This window comes from Trichechus manatus, unplaced genomic scaffold (genome assembly GCF_000243295.1).
Source record: "Trichechus manatus latirostris isolate Lorelei unplaced genomic scaffold, TriManLat1.0 scaffold00019, whole genome shotgun sequence".
NCBI lineage: Eukaryota > Metazoa > Chordata > Mammalia > Sirenia > Trichechidae > Trichechus > Trichechus manatus.
In genome coordinates this window covers 21,808,117-21,821,164 of record NW_004443955.1, presented here as the reverse complement: position 1 = coordinate 21,821,164, position 13,048 = coordinate 21,808,117, and the positions used below count along the sequence as shown (strand labels likewise).

Sequence of the window (13,048 nt, the reverse complement as noted above, 5' to 3'; positions counted from 1 at the left end):
CCCTGTGGCCCAATCGCCCTGCCCAGGGGCTCTACCCTTTGCTGGAGAAAAAGGAACAGAAATCAACGGGGTCTTTTCTCCGTTTAAACATTCAGAACCAAGGACCGGCTTCCAATGCACAGTGGGGTGGGTGGAGGGAGGGGCCAGAGAAAGGTATCTGAGCCTGCGAGTGGCACAGTCACCGTCCCTTCAGCAGGGCTCTCCGGATGGGTGGGCGGACATGGGGTCTCATAGAGCGGTCAAGGGCAGGAGGGCACCAGGAGGGCACAACCTTGTGGCCAACAGATCTCACTAATTTGCTAAAAAGGCTGAGGGCCCTGCCTGGGGATGGGTCCTCACCAGGGCCTCAGCCCCACTCAGCCCATGGGGGGCCGGGTAGGTGGGGCATCTCCTCTGGCTTGGGGCGCGCGAATGAGTGTGCTCATGTGGGGTGTGTGCGTGTGGTGGGCACAGGGCGCCCCGTGGGCCAGCTTGTGGCAGTCGGCCCAGCCTGTTTCAGTGCATTTCAGGGGAGTGGGGGAGCTGACTCTGACGGGTCCCAGTGTCTCTCTGGTGGGTGGGGAGGGGCTCGCCTGGGGGCTCTGGTTTGCACATTCACACTGCGGGGTGGGGGTCGAGGGGAGCTGCTCTCCCTCTCACACAACTCTACGGTCACAAACATCACAGCACCAGTCACCACAACCTTGTCACGTGCACTAGCAAGAAGGGCTGAGGGGACGTCCCATGCCCCTGAGCCCTTGCTGGCAGGCAGGCCGAAGCAGCTCTGAGGTAACTGTCCCACAGGCCCACTGGTCTAGTGGCCTCCTCTGCTCCCCGAGTCCTGAGGAGACGGCTGGGCTGCAGGGAACGGCCTGCCATACTGCACCTACTGGCCGGCACCTCAAATGGAGAAATGAGGGTTCAGGGGCCCATGTGCCTGGGGACAGATTTCTCGCCTCCTCTATGTCCTACAAGAACACAGGGAGCAGGGCAAGGAGGATGAGGAGGGCGCTGAGGAGGGGCTGGGGGACCAGGGGCAGCGGTGCAGCGGCCGCCTGGCCCGACAGCTCCCGAGTCCTCTCATACAGGTGCAGTTTGTCTTTGTTGGAGTGCAGCATCTTGACGTCCTCCAAGGCGTAGTAGGCGGCCAGCGTGAAGTTCACGTCGCCTGTGGTGAGCAGGTCGAACACACAGGCCTGGTAGTAGAGGTCCTCCACGGGCAGCTTCTCCTTGCACTTAGCCACCGCCGTCTCGTAGGGGAAGGTCTCGGGGGTCGTGGGTGTGGGACTGGTAGCCGCTGGCCTGCGGGCACCATGGCCCTCAGTGGCCACGGCATGGATGGCCTGGAAGTCAATCTGCTGGTTGAGGGGGCAGCCCCGCAGGCAAAGGTAGAGGCCCTGGCTGTCCCGGTCCTCCACGGCATTGACCACCTCCTCCGGCATGCGGATGGCGAAGGTCAGGTAGCGGCCTACTTGGCGCACCACGATGGTGGTACCGATGTACTTGGCCTGGATCTCCACGTGCTGGCCGGACACCTTCTCTGTGATCTTCAAGCTGTTGGCCCCGTGCTTGTCCCCGCCATTCTTGGAGCCGTCGGCAAAGGCGGCTGGGAGCTCGTCCATCTCGGCCTGGTACACCTTCTGGTCCACGCACTCCTGGAAGTTCTTGAAGATGATGGTGAGCTGCGGGGAGGGGGCAGAGGAAAGCGGGTTAGGTGGTGCCAGCAACTGCAGGCCAGCAGACGTTCACTGTGGGGAGAGAGGGCCCCGCTCACCTTCCCTCAAGGTGCTCTGGACTAGAGGCCCCAGGAGGTCCCAGACTTTCCCATGCTCATTTTGGTCACAGTTCTGCACTATTCTGGACTTCAGTCCCTGAGTGGTGTAAACACTTAAGCACTCGACTACTAACTGAAAGGCTGGTTGGTAGTTCAAACCCACCCAGAGGCTCCTTGGAAGAAAAGCCTGGTGATCTGCTTCTGAAAGGTCACAGCCTTGAAAACCCTAGAGAGCACAGTTCGATTCTGACACACATGGGGTCGCCATGAGTCCGTATGGACTGGATGGTCACTGGTTTGATTTGTTTTTAATACTGTTCTATAAAACTTGCCTTTTTTACTTAAAAAAGTTACTTAGAAAGGAAACCTTAGATCACTACCCTGAACAGAAAACCAGCCTTATTTACTTTATACAGAAGGGAACCATAAAAATAAAAGCATAGCTAATTAAAAAAAAGGAAAACCACTAGTCTATGTGGTAGGCTGAATAATGGCCCCAAAGGCATCAGGTCCTAATCCCTGGAACCTGTGAATGTTTCCTCATGTGGCAAAAGGGGCCTTGCAGATATGATTAAGGTAAGGATCTTAAGATAGAGCAACATGACCATGCAGGCAGATACTGAAGTGATAAGCCCACAAGCCAAGCAATGCGTGGAGCCACCAGAAGCTGGAAGAGGAAAGGAAGGATTCTCCCTTAGAGCTTCCAGAGGGAAACAAACCTGCGGACACCTTGATTTAAGACTCATTTCAGACTTCTCCAGAACTATCTGTTGTTGTTGTCAGCCGCTGTCAGGTCAGCCCCCCACTCATGGTGACCTCAGGCACAACAGAACAAAATGCTGCTCAGTCCTGCGCCATCTCCATGATTGCTTGCGGACTGGACCATCATTTTCACTGGCTGATTTTTGGAAATAGATTGCCAGGCCTTTCTTCCTAGTCTGTCTTAGTTTGGAAGCTGTGCTGAAACGTAGCAACATACGACCTCCATGGACAGACGAGTAGTGGCTGCATATGAGGTGCACTGGCTGGGAATGGAACCCTGGTCTCCTGCACGGAAGGGGAGCATTCTATCACTGAACCATCAGTGCCCACCGTCCAGAAATGTAAGAGGACAGATTTCTGTTGTTTTAAGCCACTAAGTTTGTGGGAATTGGTTATAGCAGCAACGGGAGGTGCTAAGGGCCTTTCTGGAGAGCAGCGTATGGCATGGGCAGGGCCCGTGCTAGGATCAAGAGGAAACAAAAACCAGCTCTGGTGGGGGAAGGGAAGGCAGGGAGAGCCAGAGATGGACTCAGCTCAGGCTTGAGAGTTAAGGGAGAGGTCAGCCTAGAGAGGCTGAGGGCAGGGCTGCAGGCTGGGGAGTGCGTCTGGCTGCAATTCAGGGGTGGCTGAGGGCATAGACATGAACAGTCTGTCCTCCAGGGACTCGGGAGGCTGAGGGCAAGGCCAGGCAGGGAGCGGCCTCAGGAGCAGGTGCTGAAGGACAGATCCAAGGACGAGGAAGGGGCCACAGAAAATTCTGGCGTGAGCAAGCCAACAGGGTAATGACAGCCTGGCTGGACGTATCCTGGCCCTGTGTCGTTTTTGCTCTGGAGGTCCCCCACACTAGTGGAAGTCTTAGGGGTAACCAGGTGGTGAGTGCTGGCAGGCCAAGGGGTGCCCAGTGCATGAGGGGCCAGGGACCTTCAGAAAGGCCAAAAAAGCAAGAAGACCCTGAGCCAGGGCTTCTGAGAAAAGTTCCCCATGTCAACCTGGTCAGTTGGAAAGGCAAGGGTGGGAGGAACTCAGCAAGGGGCAGGGCTGCAGTATGACTTTTGAGGGCTTCAAGCACTTTTGCTTTCAGGGGCCCCTTCCTCCACAGCAATATTAAAAATTATATTTGACAACTGTGTTGGTATAAAGACCAGTCCAGTCTGTGTTGGATTCTGTTAGTCTTTTTTCCTTTGGATTTCAAAAGACATTACGACGTGAGAAGTCTCGTGGTGCGGAGCGCCAGGTGGGTGCGCAGGCCTGCGAGGGGCACATTCTGCTTGCTGAATGGCACCCACCTGCTTGCAGTGTGGGGAGGGAGGGATGCTGGCTCTGAATTCAGAGGCCGTGGAGGTGCTGCCGGGGTGGACCAGGCACTAAACTGGGAGGCCCTGACATGCTCTGGGCACAGACTCCATTTCCTTGTCTCCTTCCCTGGGAGGGCTGAGCCTGTCCCCGCACAGACCTGGTCCTGGGGAACTGGGCACATATCCAGTTGGCTATGGGCTGTCTCAGGTGGCTGCAGCCTCTCCCTCCAGCTTGAGCCCTGAGTACCGGACCACATGAAACTGCCGCTATTCTGCCATCTCTGACAGATAAAAATGGAGCTTCGTATGGTTCAGCCTCCTGCTTCCTCCTCCTCTCTATCCGGCTGCTCCCCCACCCCTGATGTGGGGGCTGCCTGTTGGGGGGCTGGGAGGTGGGCCCAGCCAGGGTGGTCTGGCTAGTGGGTGGTCCTGCCATTTGGGGAGGGGGAGAGGGAAGAGAGACTCTGGTGTCCCTGCCCTGGTGTGCACGGCCACACAGACATGGGGTGAGAGGGGGGTCCTGCTTTCCAAGTCCCATCTGTCTCCCTGGAACAGGAAAGGCTGGTTTGGACTCTAACCGCCATCGCTAGTGGAGACAGCCTTCTGGAAGGCTGACAGGCTGCCTGACTGTTCTTGGCACCCATGCCACGGAATCAACCACAAGTAACAGCATGAAGGGGGCCTGCCGAAAGCCAGGCGGCACACTGCCAACGTGTCCGCAGGCGCGGCTGCTACCCCTGCCTGCGATGCCCCCAGGGGCTGGCCACCATCCACCGGGCTATAGCCCTTTCTACTGTGCTGGGCACGGGGCAGGGCCCAGGCCTCATCCACAACCATTTATGGAGCCCACCACTAGGCCAGGCCCTGTACTAGGGCTGGGGACACAAGGGAACAGGGCAGTTCAAAAGTCCGGTCCCCATGGAGCTCCCAACCTGGGAGAGGCACAGGAAGGAGACAATTTACATCGCATGACACTGAGGGAAGTGCTTAGGTGAAGAGGAAAGGTGGGGACAGGGTCTGGAGGCCAACAGACCTCCTGTACCTCAGGTTCATCTCCTGTAAAATGGAGTGTGAGAAGCATGGCTGGGAAGAGGGAGACCCTCAGGTGTAAGCATGGGGGCTGGGCACTCAGCAGCAGGCAATCCCGGCACCTTCCGCTCCATCTGGACAAGCGCCAATGGAGGCCGGGCCCAGGGGGCGGGAAGCTGGAAAACCCTCGCCCTCAACCATCCATGAAGACAGAGCGCCGGGCCGGCTGGATAATGCCAGTCTCAAGGGAAATGAGCAGAGGGCCCTGGGTGAGGCCCCATGGGGCAGGGGAGGGGAAGACTCCAGGTATGTGGGTCAGGGCTCGCCCACAGAGCTTCCATCTGAGAAGGCCAAGCTCATGGCTGCAGGGCTGTGAGGGTAAGGGGCAGGCAGGGAGGACATGCTCTGGGCAGCTGGGGGAGGGGCTGGCCCGCAGTGGAGCCCTGTAGGCAGGCAGGCAGGGTGGAGGTGGGGTCTGCCCGGCTGATGGGGAACAAAAGGGAGTGTGTTCAGTGAGCAGAGGAGTCTGAGCCCCTGTGGGGGTGACAAAAGCCAAAGGGGCACCATCACCTTGGAGATAAAAGCCCCTTGGCCTCCCAGGCCCTCCCTGAGGGTCCTGGGCCCAATGCCCCAGGCCTACCAGGTCCTTGCTCCCGGAGGCTCCGGGCTGCTCTCTAATGCCCTGCCTGGCTCCCATGCTGCCTCCTCCCATCTCTTTCACCTAGGGATCCTACTGGCCCATGATCTTCAGAGGCGAGCTCCGTGGACGACTCCCAGAAGCGTTCCCCAGTGCCCTGGGCAGAGCCAGGGCCCCCAGAGACCCTTAACATCTGTCACCCAGCACCTGTCACAGCCAAGGGCAGATTAACCAGAAAGTAAGGTACGCATGGGCTTACTGGTGTTTACTTACTAATGTGTAGTGCACAATTTCACATGGGTTTCAGCACATCTATGATGTGACTCACAGCACACCCCTCTGCTGGCCTTTGTTGTCCATGTGCCCGAGAGCTGCGGGAAGGGTGGGCAATGCCCAGCACAGAGATGGGCACGTGTGTGAGAGGTGCTGAACCAACAGAAGCACCTGAGCAAGGCCTGAAAGAACAGGCAGGGGCAGGTCAAGGGTGTACCACAGGCCCGCGTCTGGCCTCAGTTCTGAGACCAGCCCCATCACTGGCCCCCAGTAGGGCCTCACCCGCCTCCTGGTTGAAGGGGTGACGGCAGGCCACTGAGCTCTCAGCAAAAGACAGCAGAGGTGGTCCACGGTCAGAGCTGAGAGGGATGGGGTCAGCCAAGCTCTGTTATACACCTGCGTCCTTCTGGAACCACCCTCCTACCCAGCTGCCCTGCTCGGAGGGCGGGTTCTGCCATCCTCTGTCTCCCACAGTGCCCAGCAGCGAGCTGGAACAGAACAAGTGTTACAAAAATGCTGGTCAAGTGAACGAGTGACACAAGAGAGTGAATGAGTGAATGATTAATTCACTTGGATTTTTGACAGCATCCCTGGGCTTACAGGCCCAGTGTGGTCTGCGGGGAGCTGGGGTGGTGGCGGGTGGTAGCAGGTGTCTTAAGCCCAGGCACAGGCTGCAGGCCCCAACACTATGCTGCCTAGGGAGTGGGCAGGCTCTCCCTCTACCCTGTGACCCCTGCCAGTCAACAGGGCAGCAGCCCTGCCTTTGTGACCAGCAAACCACAACTCCGCATAGAAACATGGCCTGGCTCTGTGGGCATATCAGATGCCCACACCACCCTGGGTTGGGAGGGGCAGGCCATCTGGGGTCCAGGTCCCTCTCCCACCCTCAGACCTCCCTGCCTTGACAGCCCTCAGGATGTCACAGGAAGCCAGGGCCCCTCCCAAGCAGAGTCTGCTGCTGCCGGATTTAGAAGCTGCAGGCTCAGGCATTCATTTACCTTGGCTCTAGGGAGGGAGGGTGGTAGGTAGGTGCAGGGCCTCAGGGAAGGAGGCTGGGTCCTTGTAGCAGGCCTCTCTGTTGTGGAGGGCTGGGAGGGGCAGTGGGCGGAGAGGTGCTGGCCACACCTCGGCTGTCCTGGGCAGGCCAGCACACAGGCCTGTGAGGGTGCCCACAGGGCGAAGGGCCCGCTTGTTTCCTCCCAAGCTGGCGGGCCTAGGAGAGAGACCCCCTGGGCGTATGCAAGGGCCACTGGAACAGCGGGAAGCAGCAGGGACTCGAGCATTTTCCTGGCTGGCAGGTCACTTCACAGTGCACCTCCAGGGTGTGGAGGGTCAGGAAGAGATGGAAACGTCCTCATGGACCCGAATGGCACTGGTGACACGCTGCCTTCTCACATGCTCATCCTTGGAAAACAAGCCCAGGGCCACTCGCAGCTGTGGATGAGCTGCACTTCCCTCCTGCCAGCCTGGATGGGCTCTGGTGCGTAGGGCTAGGGGTGCACTGAGGAGGGAGATGTGTCCCCATTGCCTGGACTCTGGAGCCCATTAGCCTTTTCTGGGTGAGTCTGAATGAGGTCAATGGGGACCCTTCCTCAGAAGTCGATGAACAAAGGGGTGGAGAGCCCCTACTGCCTGGGTCTGGGGGCATGGCTACCTCTTGCTGTGGCCCCATGAGGACTTGATTCCTGCTACCCAGACACTGAAGCCTCTGGGGTCAGAAAACAGCAGGCTCTCAAAAACACCTGTGGTTCCAGAACTGAACTGCTAGGTGACATGTGAGAAGACACTGGGCTCTGGAGTCACACAGCCCCAGGCCGAACCCCAGCTCAGCGCTGCTGGCTGACTGCACTTTGGGCAGGTCGCTGGGCTCCTTGGAGCCTCAGGCTCCTTATCTGTCAAAAATGGCACTGCCTGAGCCACAAGGCTGCTCTGCGGGAGGAGGAGGGAGGCACACGGGTGGCCCTGGAGTGCTCAGTCAAGATGCTTCTCTGTCTTCCCTCCATTCCGTCTTCCCTCATCCCGACACTCACAGCCCTGTCTGCTTTGGGGCCACCTCCTCTGAAGTGCCCGTGCAGGACAAAGAGATGAAGAGTCGGACTGGTCTCTGCAGCCCCGGTCTGGACTGGTTGTTCCCAACCTGCCAAGCGGCAGAACTACTGGGGGCTTAAACAACACACGCCTGACCCTACCTCCAGGGATTTGGTTTCACACGGTCTGGAGTGGGGCCCAGAATCACTCTACTCTAAAACCTCGCCCGTTTTAAATGTGCAGCCAGAAATGAGAACCGCCGGGCAGGACCATGGCACCCAGCAGGAAGGCAGGGCCACTTCCAAGTGTGGCATTTGCTCCAACTAGACGGTAAGCTCTTCGAGGGCAAAGATTGAGACTCCACATCTGTTGGTTTTCAACACTGGCGTTCTACCAAGATTTGGCATGAGGATAAGAAAAGAATATTCCAAAAGTTTGAAAATGAGCGCTTTGGGGAGTGTTTCTAAATTTTTTTGACTACACCCCAGTAAGAAATCCATTTTGTATCTCAATCCAGTGTTGACACACACACACACACAGAGTATGTATGTATGTATGTATGTGTACACATGGAATCCCTGGTTAGTACAGTTAATGTGCTTGGCTGCTAACCAAAAGGCTGGAAGTTCGAGTTCACCCACAGGCGACTCAAAAGAAAGGCCTAGACATCTACTTCTGAGAAATGAGCCAGTGAAACCTTCCGGAGAACAGCTCTACTCTGACACACATGGGATCACCACGAGTAGGTAGCGACTCTATGGCAACTGGCTGGTTTGGTATATACACACACACACGTGTGTACCAGAAACTGAACTTTCTTAAAACAACATTTACCCTTACTATGTACAATGTGTTCACATATTGCCTTTCCTATGTATTCTATGCTATGCTATGCAATTTTAAAACCATGCCACTGAGTTGATCCCAACTCATGGTGACCCCATGTGTTTCAGAGTAGAACTGCACTCCATAGGGTTTTCAGGGCTGTGACCTTTCAGAAGCAGATTCCCAGGCCATTCTTCTGTGGCACCTCTGAGTGGATTCAAACCACCAACCTTTAGCCGAGTGCTAAATCGTCCGCGCCACCCAAGGACTCCTATGCTATCCTGTCCTACTGAAACAAAAAAGGAAAATATGCATATACACATATACACACAACATGAACACACATATATATGCAGGTTTCTGGCATCAGAATATTGATTTCACAATCCTTTAGTTGGCTGTGTCCACAAATTGAAAAACAGCACTCTAATCAGAGAGGTGGCTCCAGGTTGGATTACCTCCTAACAGAATTTCCAGAACACTGCTTTCTAAATAATTTGCCTATTTACTAAGAAATACGGACATGGCAGGTGCAGAAGTCACCTGGGGCTGTGCCTGGGCCCTTCTGACAATGACGCCTAGGTGCTGTGACCTGCGGGGCTGCCCAGCATCACCCTTAGGCTTACCTTGCTGGTAGCGGTGGCGGCGGAGCCGGGCAGCACGGGTGTGTTGGTGACCTGCACGTTCAGATAGTTGTTGTCGATGAGCGGCCAGGCGCCTTGCACCTTGCAGGTCTGGAAGCGGTCTGTGAAAGTCCTGAGGTGCGGGTCCCCGAAGAGGCCGCAGTGCGTGTAGTTGGGGGCCGCTGAGTGCTTGTGGAAGCTCTTCTCATAGTGGCAGATCTCGGGGCTGTCGGAGCGCTCCTGGCTGTCCCCTGCTGGCGGGAGCGTGCGCAGGCGTGGCTGCGAGGTGGGACCATCCTTGGAGCAGTTGTGCTGGCTCATGAGGTCCTCTATGCCATGGACAGCCGAGTGGTAGGCCAGGTCGCCCCGGCAGGTGCGGGCCGTGCGCCGCGTGCAGTAGGCGTAGGCGCGCAGGGCCGTGCAGAACTCGGGGGCGTCCTCCGAGTGACTGCCCGACGTGGCGCTCCAGAAATCCGAGTTGCACTTTAGGATCTTACACGGCAAGGTGGCTGTGGAGAGAGGAACGGACACAGCGTCAGGGCAGGGCCCGGTGACCCCAGAGCTCTCGTACCTCTCCAACAGCCAGGGTTGCAGGTGTGCGCGGCACAGACGCCCCTCATCTAAGAGGACACCAGCCACGTGTCTGCTTATCCATGGTGAGAAGTTTCCAGCAGGTGAACTGTGGATGGGGGACCCTTCTCTAATCACACAAAGGTGCTGAAAGCGCTAGCTGTGGCGCCTTCAGCGGTTCCGCACTTGCAAGGAAGAAGAGCGGTGTTTCTGGGTAGCGGGGCTGAGGGAGCTGACAGGCCACCCTTGGGTGCTGGACATCTGTTTACATTTTTGTGGCCATCCCCAAAAATTTTTGGCAAAACCAACAAACTTCTGGCACTGAACCTAAGACCCATTATTATGTATGTGTCCACAGCTCTGCCACTGTTTGTGACCTTGTGCAAATTACGTAAACTCCTCTGTGCCACATCATACTCATCTGGAAAATGGGATGATAACAGTACCTACCCTACAAGGTTGTTGAGTGTTAAATTAGTTATCACATCTAAAGGACTGAGGAGCACCTGGCACACGGCAACAGCTCAATGAATGTTGGCTGTTAGGATAATTATATTAGCACTCGTCACGGAGGTCCAGGCTCCAGCCAACTCATCTGTGGAGTGGCTAGCTTACCTCTTCATTCCTGTAGCTCTCTAACCTGCTCAAGGAAGCAAACTGGGAAGCAACCTCAAATCTGCTCTAACTCGTGTTTTTTCAAAAAGTCATTCACAAGCTTTGAGACCTTAGTGATAATCAGCCAAGACGACTGTGACAGAGAAGAGGAGCTTTAACACGTCCAAATCTTGTACCTAGACATGTGGAACCTGCCCTTTCCTGGCCTTCTGGATTCTTCTGCACAGCCCATAATGGCCACAAGTGGCTAGGTATGCAGATGGGCAGCAGGAGGGAAGTTTCTGTACAGGTTCAGGAGCAAAGGGGCTGGGGGATCAGCTGGGCAGCCCAGGCTCTGAGGCCACAACCCCCACCAGTACTGGCTGGGCCACCAAGGCTTGTGACTTTGGACAAGCCAGTTTGCTTCTCCGGCCCTGGCTTTTTACCTATAAAACTGAGGTAAGAGTAAAGCCAGTGACAGAACCACTTGAGGGCAGGCCAACAGAAGAGCGCCAGAGCACTTCACCATCAACGGCTGCCCTCTGGGAGCCCTCCTCAGGGCTGTGGGGCCTGGGCTGGGTGACCTCACGTGCTCTCCTGCCTCCACAGGTGGGGCAGGCAGCACTGTCCTGAATGTACCTGATGAAGCTGAGGCTCAGGGAGCTGAAACGCCTGCCTGAGTCCACAACTGCGCCTGGGGCTGGGCCTTGTTCTGAAATACAGGCTTTTTCCCCTACGCCTGTGTTTCCCGAAACACAACTTGTGTTTGTAACACTGTGGTCAAACAAGGTCATTTCATGTGGTATCTGCTGAAAATACATATATATTTTTTAATTTAAGAAATTATATATGTATTTGAATGTGTATTAGAAAACAGCTAGAATAGGCAAATGCAGAAGCAGAAGTTGATTAGTGGTCACCAGGAGCTGAGGAGTGGGGGAATGGAGAGTTATTGCTTAAGGGACACTGAGTTTTGGGTGACGAAAAGCATTTGGAAATGGACAGTGGTGATGGTTGCACCACATGGAGAATGTAATTAATACCACTGAATTGTATACTTAAAAATAGTTAAAATTATTATTTTTTTGTTACATGTATTTTACCACAATAAAATTAAAAAAACAAAACCACACTTCCATAAAGCTGTTAAAAAATAAAGTGGGGTTGTGGGGGTGTGAATGAGATAAGACGAGCTGATAATTATCAGCTAGCTGAGCTGATCATTGTTGGGTCCGGGTGATGGGTACTTGGAGGTTGATTATATCATTCTGCCCGCTTTTGAAATTCTTTGGAATTAAAGCAAAAAAAAAAAAAAAAAACAAAAAACAAAAAACAAAAAAACCCCAAACAGCAAGTATTTGGCTTGTGGTACCACTTGCTGTCACTTATTAGCTCCCAACAACAGAAACGTGTATTAGAAAAAAACAGATGGGATAGAGGTGACACACGTGTTCCTTTTTAGTAACTTTATTCAAACTGAAGCCGTGCGTGACTTAAAGAACCAGATCAGGTGAAGAAGAGTCAGATGGTGACAGTTCTGCAGGGCACACATGGTGGCTTGTGGGGGAGGGCAGGGCGGCCACCTCACCCAGAGGCTGCTCACGAGTACGCGTCTCCCTCGCAAGGTGGCTACAAGATCCTTTTGCCCTGAGTCTTCATGGTTCCCCAACTGAAACAAGATGCCCAAGAGCCCTACCTGGCTGTGGGTTGTGAAACGGTGAATGTCGCCTGGGTGGGGGAAGGAAGTCCCTCTGGGTGGCGGTGGAGGTGGAGGTGGTGTGTGTGTATGTGAAGTGAGGGGGGCGCTGTGCAAAATTAATGCTTGTGGGATCTGCTTCCATAAAGATTACAGCCTAGAAAGCCCTATGGGGCACCTCTACCCTGTCACATGGTATCGCTGTGAGTCGAAAATCCACTCAACGTCACCCAACGGCGGCAGAAACGAAGTACAAAGGGACTTGCTGCTGTGGCTATCCACCCCTCATCTCTGGTGTCAGCGGCCTCCACACATGCCCATTCTGGCAGCCCCATTAATGCTGGGGGCAGTATGTGCTGACCTCTGATTCGGCTTTCTCAGGATTATAGAGATAATGGGTATCAAAGAGAATCGCCGGGAAGGGACACAGGCCTTGTGCTCATTGGTAGGCCTCCTCTGCTCTGCCCATGGCCCACTGGCCCACCAGCAGGAGGAGCCCTGTCCGTGCCCTGGCTCTGGCCTACCTCTAGTCCCCACCATGGCCAAATGAAGAGAGAGGACTTGCCTGTCCCTGTACACTGAACTCCCTGCAACACAATCACAAGCTGCACTGGCCTTCCAACTCCCCTGGAGCCAACATGGGGTCACTGTACGTGCGTCACAGCTCCCTCACCCTAGCCCAGGCACTGTGCATACCATCTTCCCAGTACCCAGTGGACAGATACTACTGCCATTCCCACATCTCAAGAGGGGGGAAGCCAGGCTCAGAGGAGCTAACTTTCTTGCCCAAGGCCTCACTGCTTGGAAGAAGCTGAAGCAGGATTCGAATCCAGCCCCTGGGACCCAAGAGCCAGGAAGACCAATCTTAGAGCATTTCCAATTCTCTCTGCCCTGTGCGTGGTTCCAGGGCAGACTCTGTGACGGCTGAGCTCAGCCTTTCCCTGAAGACCCCCCAGCAACATT

The 13,048-nt window shown here is 55.3% G+C and overlaps 1 protein-coding gene across 1 annotated transcript in view; it reads right to left on the bottom strand.

The window, feature by feature from the left end:
* Positions 1 to 831: 831 nt before the first annotated feature.
* The window catches only part of RGMA (repulsive guidance molecule BMP co-receptor a), a 48,773-nt gene continuing 36,556 nt past the window's right edge, over positions 832 to 13,048 (bottom strand). Inside the window, exons 3-4 of the mRNA XM_004372666.1 lie at positions 9,229 to 9,734; positions 832 to 1,661 (exon numbers count right to left, since the gene is read on the bottom strand). Of these exons, the coding sequence (XP_004372723.1) occupies positions 948 to 1,661; positions 9,229 to 9,734 (1,220 nt within the window). The 3' untranslated portion in view covers positions 832 to 947. The remainder of the gene's footprint in view (positions 1,662 to 9,228; positions 9,735 to 13,048) is intronic.